Source organism: Cyprinodon tularosa, unplaced genomic scaffold, assembly GCF_016077235.1.
Source record: "Cyprinodon tularosa strain WSP-4 unplaced genomic scaffold, ASM1607723v1 ctg186, whole genome shotgun sequence".
Taxonomy (NCBI): Eukaryota; Metazoa; Chordata; class Actinopteri; order Cyprinodontiformes; family Cyprinodontidae; genus Cyprinodon; species Cyprinodon tularosa.
The window spans coordinates 1,807,430-1,818,117 of NW_024038652.1; the positions used below are offsets into that span (position 1 = coordinate 1,807,430).

The window sequence follows — 10,688 nt, forward strand, 5'->3', positions numbered from 1 at the left end:
TGTCAAACAAAGATCCACTCTTTTAAAATATATTTTGGTGTCAGTGTTGTTTTTGTCAACAAAATTTAAGACCAATTCTGACTCTTTTTTGCATGATGATAACGAAAACTGAAGTGCAAAACATGGATCTTTGATAAATAAAACATGACTAATCATAGGTTTGAGTTTAAGTCAACGAGACGAGACAAGACTAAATAAAAATTAGCGGGCTGTCGGCGTAGACATTTAAAATGGATCACTGTGCTGTAATCAGCTAAGCAGCATCAGCCATTCTGCTGCATCCTGTTTGATCCTGCCGCCCACCTGCCGCTCAGTGTTGCACTTGCTGCAGGGTCTGAGAAAATAACCCGGATCAGTCCGGTACTGTGCGCTCAACTCTGGCAAACTCTGCCCCGATCTTCCATCTATGCTTGTGCAGAAATGCATCTTTGCGCTGAGAGCTTCTAGTCTGCACTTCACGCTCCACACTGATGGTTCGCTCTCAGCAATATGGCTCTTCCTGCCCTCGCTACTTAATAAATTATATGGGGCTGATCATCCTCTGCCAAGCGTAAAAAATCTCCTTATCTAACTATCAATATTTTAGTTCTTCCAGCTCACAAGAGGTGATACTAAAATTTAATTTCTATCAAACGGAATCACAAAAGTATATCCAAATAAAATATTTCATTGCATTCTGTTTATTTTTGGACAAAGAGCCTGATGAAAAAGTATCTTTTAATATTTCTCTTATTGTTCTTGTTCATATCTATTTAATGATGATGTTTCTGTGTATTGTCATTAAAGTATTTTCTATGTTTCCCATGAATATGCCAACATTTTTGTTAGCATTTTTATTTAATTTAGGTCTGATTGCCATGGCAGTACAAGGCAATTATGTAGGTTCTCTCTGTATTTTGTTTGTTAGTACCATGGAAAAATAAATGGATGATATTTTGTCAAAGCATTTGTCCTTTGCCTGATTGCTTGGTCCTAGACAGCACGGTAGAGACATAAAAAAATAAAATCCAAAAATTAGAAAAACATGATTTCTCTTTTAACACAGCAGTCTGTAGGAACAAAATGTAAATCATTACAAAACCCAGCAGGTTTGTCAAGATTCATGTTTCTCCAAATGTTTGGCAGTTTATATTGGCTCAGGAAAAAAAAATCCCAGTGGAGAGGTATTTGTTTTTAATCCTTTAAAAATTCACTAAAACAACTATGGATGTAAAATCCACACATTTAATGGACCCACTTTTCTCTTTAGCATAAAATTAAGCTAAATTCACAGCACATTATATAAACAAAAAACTTGGATTTAAGAAGGCTTTTGTGCCTAACATAACGTGTCCCAGCTAGGTTTGAAAATCAGTGCGATTTGCTAATAATTAAGGGGTAGTTTTTCTTTTTTGTTTTTTGTGTTTCTTCAACTATCTATTTTTTATATCTAAGGTAGCCTATTGGAATTTAAGAATTGAAAACGTTCAGACTTTCCCATTTGCCATTCTAACTTCCCTCATTGTTTTATAATAGATTTTATTTTAAAGGCACCTTTCTGGGTACTCAAGGTCATCGTACAAAAGATAAAAAAAACAATGGGAGAAACTAAGTCAAAACAGAATAAAACCATTTAAAAAAATACAAAGTCTGGGACAGGGAGATTAATATTAAAGAAAATAGACAATTTTAAACAGATGAGTTTTGATTTTAAATGGAGAAGAGAGTCCGTGTTTCTAAGTAAGGGTGGTAAAAACTTGCCTAAAACATTTATAACTTGAACTTTAATTTAATTTACCAAACATGTCAAAAAAAAAAAAAATCTAATCCTTTTTCTGGACAAAGCATTAAAAGCTCTGTTCATTCCTAGATAAATATAAAACTAACTATTTTGAAAGGTTCGGGAACCACTGATACTAAATATGTGTGTTTATCTTGCCCATGATTCCTGCTGTAAAAGCTATCCCTCCAGAAAAGCCTCCTGCTTGTAACCCGTTATAAAAATCCCAGTTGGTTCAGGTGCTTTAACAGCTAATGATTTCAAATAAAAGATAAATAAACATAACAAAAGCTAATACAAAATAAATAGCAGTTAAGAATTACAAACAATAAAACCACAAAAGCCAAGATTTCAAACATGATTAAAAGCCACAAAGAAAAGAAAATAGCTGCACTTGTTTTTCACTAAAACCAGTTATAAGACAGGAAGCAGCATTTTGGATGGACTTTAGTCGGGCCACGAATGTTTTGTTGAGCCCAGAGTAAAGAGAGCTGTAGTAATCTAAATGAGTGGTAATAAAACCGTGTAACAGGATAGTTTAACTTTGGCCGACTGACTCAGTTTGATCCGACCACTGATTAAATCTGACCGAGGTAAGATCATGGTCTAGTTTACATCCTGTACCAGTCTGTGTCAGATCCTGACTCAAAGGACTCGGCTCTAAACGAATTAACATGATTGGCCAGAACATCACCACCTCAATACTTTAATGGCTTCATAGTTTAAAAAAATATATATATATCTATGACTTGATTTTCCAATTTACATAATCAGTTGGTTCACTGTTTTCTTTTTTAGTGCATTAAAACATCCTCTGTTGCCATAATTACCTGGAAGGATACTTTCCAATTTTAGCAAAACTGTTGTTCATTCATGCAGTAAAAGTGATAAATTAGCATAAGGGTCGTTATGTTCACCTCAAAAGCGTCACATCTATTGAATAAGACAGAATCATGAGTCGGTACTTAAATGTACATTTCTAGCCAAACTAAAAAGAAACAAAAAGTTATATTTGTTTTCACATGTAGCAAATAAATCTGGTGTTACATGAAGTCATCTGCAAAATCTGTTTGATCCTTCTGATGGCAGACAAAAGGAAACATGGCGACGAAAACACAGCCTCATCTACGTCGGCCTCCTCCGGCTCCACACGTCTTTTACCGAGACAGAAATAAAACGAGACTAAGAGCCCTTTACAGTCTACTACTGACAGTAAACAGATCACATGGCCTGGCATCACACCAGACCTGGTGCCTCATTTATTCAAGGATCTTCTCAGGCCAAAAACCACAATCTAAGCCAATGTGGCCTCTGCTGAAGCCAAATGAAGCTTATCTCACAGTGTTCTATATTATATATCATGAGCTCAAAGTCCTAAAACTTGTTTCATATTGTATAAGGTCTGTTTCTATTTTATTTAATATGCATTTATTTTATTATGTTAATACATTTAAACCCTAGAAACAGTTTCCATTATATAAGGAATAGCTAAAACAGATCCAAAAACTGCCATGCTTTAAATCCTTTCCAGCGTTTTCTGTTCTTTAAACCCGTTAAAAAACAGCCTCCTTACTAATGATAAACAAAATCTGGAGTCTAGAGCTTATTTCTCCTGATAACTAACACTCTCCTGTCTTGTCAAGCTTCTGCTTTTTAGTTAGAACGCAGCCCTGACCCCTGGAGGGACATGCCTTCCCAAGCTGTTTTAGCTCTGGACATAAAATAAGAAAATTCAAGTTCAAGATTTGTTTTGCTGTTTTGGAGCCAGCACAGATGGAAACAGCAAGACACAGGATAGAATAATAATGTGCTAGAGCTTCGAAATGTTCCTCTTTTCAATACTAATGTTACCAGAGTGATGCATCAAGTAGAGAGGGGTGAATAATCGCTGCTGCTGGCTGATATATAGGACGCATTCACAGACACTTATTACAGACACTTATTATTCATTCTTGTGAAATGATTATCCACCTCGTGGACCCCCAAGAGGGCAATAGAGTTTCCACTCAAGGATTTGTTGTGAAGTTGTGGAAATGACACAGCAGGGGGGTTAGTGGTTGCTGAAACCTTTCCATAACCCTGGAATAAATCAGAATCAGTGCTCCCGACAGCCACTTTTCAGCCAAACTGTCCTTGAGCAAATCACTGCTCTGGGAAACAAAAGAGCTTAATAGTGGAATTTAAATTTTTATTATTATCTAGACATACGGCTAGTATGGAATGTCAGCGGTGATGCAGAGGAAATTTATACAACATACCTGAAACAAGTGCCGTTCTTCCCTCCGGCTCTGACACAGGGATACTCCACAGTCAAGATTTTATTATCCGGACACTCCATCCTAAAGAACGACGTACAGAAGGGGAGAAGAACGGGAATGATTGACCCCCAGTGTTTTATAGCGGTGCTAAAAGATACATCCTTGTAAACAGTGAGCAGAGGTTAGGAGAAAGCTGAGCACCCAAGGTCCAGGAGAGGCTCACGTTTTTTTTCACCTTTGTAGTTTGAACTGTGAACTCTCGACAGAGGGTTTTAAAACTGATTGATTATGATATCTTTAATTTTTTGAGATAATTTATTACACTGTTAATTTTGGTGCTTTCATTTAGACATAGTGAATACAGATTTGGAGTTCGGCAGCTGCCAGATGGTGACACAAATTTGTCCTTATTCTGTCATTAAAAAGACCAAACAATGAATTTATTTTGTAACAGACAATGTCACAATACGGTTACCTGAAATCCACCACTCCTCTAAAATTGTGTGGAACTGTTTCTGTGCATTCATGCCAACTTTTGTCACTTTAAATGGGAAAACAGCCTGAAAAAGTAAACCAACTATGATTGGCTTCTTTACAGGAAGCAGTACTGTTTTCTTCCTAGTTGGGGCTATTAACGTTAGCAAATGCTTTCATTCATTTTTAAATATTTACTAACTTTTAAACAAGAAAAATCAAGAGTAAACTCCAAAAATGTGCCTCTCCTATATCCTAAGATTGATAAAATTAATCAATCGATAGTATTTATTTGTGCCATCTGGTCATTCGGTATTCTCTGTCTTCTCTCCTCTCCATCTTCTTTTATTTCTAGCTTCTCCTGTCTGCTCTCTGTTTAACGCTTCTAAGTAGATTTCTCTTCCTTCTCTTCAACTGATCTTTCTATCAGTGTCCCTATTTTCCTCCGCTCTCATTCAATCTTCTTTTTATTAATCTCCTAATCTTCTTCCTCTCCTCTCCATCTTCTTTTCTTGGTAGCTGACTGACTTCTACCTCTTTTCAGTTTTACTCTTCAAAGTAGATTTTTCTTCTTTCTCACTAATTTAGCAATCGATTAATCGTTAAATTAAGTATAGAGACACTAAAACATGCCTTTAGCTGACAGAGCAACCAACCCTTAAGCAATAATTATGCCAAGATTGAAAAACTATATATATAAACATTTTGCATTTAAGATAAAAAAAAAAGCTTTTCTTTCTCTCAAAATGCTCTATCCAGCACTCCCTGAGTGGAAAGGTTTTAGGTTCACCTGGTTTAATTTCGTATAAAGTCTTCTTTAAGGAAAACTTTAACTATCCGATTATTAATCAATTAATCGAAAAACAATTAGTTAGTTGCAGTCATAGATCTTTCCATGAGTGTTCCTATTTTCCTCCCCTCTCATTCAATCTTCTTTCTACCAGCCTTCTAATCTTCTTCCTCTCCTCTCCATCTTCTTTTCTTGGTAGCTGACTGACTTCTACCTCTTTTCAGTTTTACTCTTCAAAGTAGATTTTTCTTCTTTCTCACTAATTTAGCAATCGATTAATCGTTAAATTAAGTATAGAGACACTAAAACATGCCTTTAGCTGACAGAGCAACCAACCCTTAAGCAATAATTATGCCAAGATTGAAAAACTATATATATAAACATTTTGCATTTAAGATAAAAAAAAAGCTTTTCTTTCTCTCAAAATGCTCTATCCAGCACTCCCTGAGTGGAAAGGTTTTAGGTTCACCTGGTTTAATTTCGTATAAAGTCTTCTTTAAGGAAAACTTTAACTATCCGATTATTAATCAATTAATCGAAAAACAATTAGTTAGTTGCAGTCATAGATCTTTCCATGAGTGTTCCTATTTTCCTCCCCTCTCATTCAATCTTCTTTCTACCAGCCTTCTAATCTTCTTCCTCTCCTCTTCTATCAATCTTACACTAATCTAATATATATATATATATATATATATATATATATATATATATATACCTATATATATATATATATAACTTTTCAACTTTTTTTTACAAATTTTTTTATTTCAAGTTTTAATCTTTTCAATGTTTGGTTTACAGATATACTTTTTTTTCAAATGTCTGTTTTTTAGATTGAGTTTTAACATTATTTACAAATTGTATTTTACAGATCACTTTGGGTGCCTTCGATTTCACAGCCTGCATCCTCCAAGAACCTGGTCTATCTGGACTGGATTCTTCGACGTCAGGGAAAATAACGAGGGAGGAAGAGTTTTGGCTGTGAATTGAAACAGGTTCTAATGCCCCCGGCAGAGCACATGACCCGCCCCCAAAAAACAATGCCAGGGTGTCATTGGTCAGACTCGCTGTTTTTTACAAGATGGACATATAAGCGGGAATCTTTCAAGATGGATTTGTTGTGAGACTGAAAACTCAGATCTCGTGACCATCCAGCTTGCAGCGCAAGATTAAACAGGTCCAGCCTTCTCCGGCTTTCACTGCCCATACCCTCTGTCGCATAGAAACCATAAAAATTGACACACAAAGCAGGCGAAAAATGGATGCCAGACTTCTGAGTACATTTCTGGGCGCTAACAACATTTTCAAGAAGTTTCAGCAGTAGTACCGTTGTGACGTATATCATATTTAGAGTTCACACACTGCCAAGATACACTATATTGCCAAAAGTATTTGCTCACCCATCCAAATTATTGGAATCAGGTGTTCCAATCACTTCCATGGCCACAGGTGTATAAATTCAAGCACCTAGGCATGCAGACTGTTTTTACAAACATTTGTGAAAGAATGGGTCGCTCTCAGGAGCTCAGTGAATTCCAGTGTGGAACTGTGATAGGATGCCACCTGTGCAACAAATCCAGTCGTGAAATTTCCTCGTCCTAAATATTCCACAGTCAACTGTCAGCTGTATTATAAGAAAATGGAAGTGTTTGGGAACGACAGCAACTCAGCCACGAAGTGGTAGGCCACGTAAACTGACGGAGCGGGGTCAGCGGATGCTGACGCGCATAGTGCGAAGAGGTCGCCAACTTTCTGCAGAGTCAATCACTACAGACCTCCAAACTTCATGTGGCCTTCAGATTAGCTCAAGAACAGTGCGCAGAGAGCTTCATGGAATGGGTTTCCATGGTCGAGCAGCTGCATCCAAGCCATACATCACCAAGTGCAATGCAAAGCGTCGGATGCGGTGGTGTAAAGCACGCCGCCACTGGACTCTAGAGCAGTGGAGACGCGTTCTCTGGAGTGACGAATCGCGCTTCTCCATCTGGCAATCTGATGGACGGGTCTGGGTTTGGCGGTTGCCAGGAGAACGGTACTTGTCTGACTGCATTGTGCCAAGTGTAAAGTTTGGTGGAGGGGGGATTATGGTGTGGGGTTGTTTTTCAGGAGCTGGGCTTGGCCCCTTAGTTCCAGTGAAAGGAACTCTGAATGCTTCAGCATACCAAGACATTTTGGACAATTCCATGCTCCCAACTTTGTGGGAACAGTTTGGAGCTGGCCCCTTCCTCTTCCAACATGACTGTGAACCAGTGCACAAAGCAAGGTCCATAAAGACATGGATGACAGAGTCTGGTGTGGATGAACTTGACTGGCCTGCACAGAGTCCTGACCTCAACCCGATAGAACACCTTTGGGATGAATTAGAGCGGAGACTGAGAGCCAGGCCTTCTCGTCCAACATCAGTGTGCGACCTCACAAATGCGCTTCTGGAAGAATGGTCAAAAATTCCCATAAACACACTCCTAAACCTTGTGGACAGCCTTCCCAGAAGAGTTGAAGCTGTTCTAGCTGCAAAGGGTGGACCGACGTCATATTGAACCCTATGGATTAGGAACGGGATGTCACTTAAGCTCATATGTGAGTCAAGGCAGGTGAGCAAATACTTTTGGCAATATAGTGTATAGGAGATACGCCAATATTCACCACTATTCGGTGGCATTTACCTTTGTCCTCTGATTACCGAGCAGCTGGTTTGCTTGGACTCGCAATGAATCATGGGATACCCAAGGCTACCTAGGATACTGTACATCAGACCCATCCTTCAAAACGCAAAAAAAGAAGGCTGCATTTCTTGGCCGAATAACAAGGAATCATCCAATCGGATCAGGCCTCCACGGCGCGCTATAACGTTATCGGCTGACTAATCTGGCCTTCGTGGACGCAGCCCCTGAATTTGAACTCAGCAACTATGTAGTTGCGTTTGACATGAGCTAGACCTGCACAGATCTGGTCAGTGTTGGTCTGTGCGTGGTGAACAGCGGTTGGATCTCTGTCCAACTTAATCCCGTCTGTGTCTGATGTCTGAAGAACGTGAACAACTAAAACTGATGCAGGCGTCACAGCTAATCATAAGCATCTGCGGCAGCTGCACTGCAGAGTGCATGATGGGAAAACGCCCTCCTATCTCAGGTGAACAGATAGTTGATTGGATCTAACTTTTAACACTTCAACATTCCCCAACCCTTCAATTTGTCTTTTTTTTTCAATATATGTATGTATGTAACACAAAATTGTACAAGAAATCAATGGTATATATATATTTTTTTCAAGTATTTGTTCATAATAAGCTTAACAGGCTTTTTTGTAGATCAATATTAGGCCACGCTTGACCGACTGATTAATACTTTTGTGTTGTAAAATCTTATCATATTAACAGGGTTATTGCTGATTGTGGGTAGGAATATTATTAATAAATAGATAAATAATATGAAATTATTTATAACAAAACCGACTGTGAGACACTTCATCGATACAGTATGGAAGGTTCAAAGGAAAGTTAATTTTATAATTGTTTCATTACATATTTTTCATCAATAAGTTGCATAACGCAACTGAAATTCATAATCTTAACCCTGCCCATCAGAACATCCTAAGCTCTCGTCCACATTCCGGACAAAGCTCTGTTCACCTGGAACACACCTAGCCACTTTAACTGAAGCCCAATTCAAACACTTGCTCTTGACGTGCTAATTGACCAATAAAAATTTAGCTGCAAATGGCCATGCTGATCATTAGAAATGCTTATTTTAAAGGTAACCCCAGAAGACAGTAAAAATGTGATCTGTAAAATACATTTAGAAAAAAAATGCAATTTATATAACGAAATCTGACAAACAGAAATTTGAGGAAACAAAGCGAAAAAAATATAAAATCTTTAAAAAAAAAAAATGGGAGCAAATTTGAAAACGTAAAATGAAAAAATAAGTTAAAAGATGTGTTGGAAAAATTAATTGAGAAAACAGCAAAGTGACAAATAAAAACCTTTTTCTTTTATTTCAGTTTACAAAACGTACTCCTTTTTTGTAACAATAGTGGAGCAAATTTCACGCCATACTAAAAGCAGAGGACTCTGTTCTATCATGTATTCTATCATGTCGGCAATAGAATACATTATATCTTTGTGAAATTTTAAGGCTCAAAGTGATTTGGGTCTGGAAACAGATGCAAGCTTAAAGTTTCTTATTTGTGTTTGTGGGGAAAAAAAGCAAATTTCCTTTAATTCCCACCAGATTTCTGTCAGTAAGGCATTAGTGATTTAATCTGATGTTTCGCGCGTTGCATCTGACTGACATGCACCTCCTCACCTCCTGACCTGCTCTCACCGGGCACCTGAATAACATCCGTCATGTTATGTCTAAGCAGAGGCAACATTTGGCTGCCTGCTCGGCGGTTCCAGCTCTCTGCGTCTCTCTGGAAATCAGATGCGCCGCAGTGGTTCTTCCAAGGAATTCCACTTTTGACAGCTTGCTCGCACAAACCAATAAAACCCACAGTCTAAACTGTATTACAGAACTGTATCTCTGCGCACTAGACACACTGTTGAAAACTGGTTTTGAATTTAGATTTAATAAAGTTAAGGCTGTTCAACGCTGCCAGATTTTAATGTCATTAACCAGAAACATGTGATATCAAAGTAGAAATATAATAATAATAAAAAAAGAAAACAAAAACTTGTCGCTCTTTTACCTTGATGTATCCACGGAAATCGTCGTCCTGATGGAGCTGGCACCAGATTCCCACAAGAAAACAGCACAGATGGCCCCAAACGGTAAAAGAGTCACTCCATTAATCTGAGCCATGTCCCTCGTGGCGCTCCGGACAGATGACCTGATAAAGTAACTCTTCACATCCGACAGACGTCACTCCTTTCATGTGTCAAGGACCTAAGTTATTGAAAATGTCGTAGTCAAGTGTCCCGCAGAGGTGACGCGCTCAGAGGCTGCGGGATGAGTGAGCCGCGCGCCCGGACCCCGCTTCTTAACTTTACGCAGTGAGACAGACCCTTTGGAGAGCTGCTGAGGGCTCCACAGCCCATTGCCCTCCAACTAATCCCTCTAGATTTACATTCCTGCCTCCAAAGAAGAGACAAGAGGGAGCTGAGTAAACAGTCTGACTACGTAACGGCGCTGGCGACACATGCCAAGATGTTATGATCTCATTTCACACACATGCACACAAAGAAAGGGGGGAATCCTAAATAGTATCTATGGAAATATTATCTAAAAGTGGTTTATTAAAGTATACTAAAAGTGCACTAATTTCACACTTAGAGTACACTTAGAGTTTACTTATTCTAAACTACATTTTATATACTTAACAATAGTATAGACAAGTGTACTTGACTATATTATTGTTTACTTTATTGTTAACTAAAGCTTAAAAATGTCCCAATTTAGTTTGAAGATTT

The 10,688-nt window shown here is 38.2% G+C and overlaps 1 protein-coding gene across 1 annotated transcript in view; it reads right to left on the bottom strand.

Moving 5' to 3' along the window:
- The window catches only part of LOC119781949 (collagen and calcium-binding EGF domain-containing protein 1-like), a 69,122-nt gene extending 58,756 nt beyond the window's left edge, over positions 1 to 10,366 (bottom strand). The window contains exons 1-2 of the mRNA XM_038282605.1: positions 9,968 to 10,366; positions 4,018 to 4,098 (exon numbers count right to left, since the gene is read on the bottom strand). Of these exons, the coding sequence (XP_038138533.1) occupies positions 4,018 to 4,098; positions 9,968 to 10,080 (194 nt within the window). The 5' untranslated portion in view covers positions 10,081 to 10,366. The remainder of the gene's footprint in view (positions 1 to 4,017; positions 4,099 to 9,967) is intronic.
- Between the last annotated feature and the right edge of the window lie 322 nt (positions 10,367 to 10,688).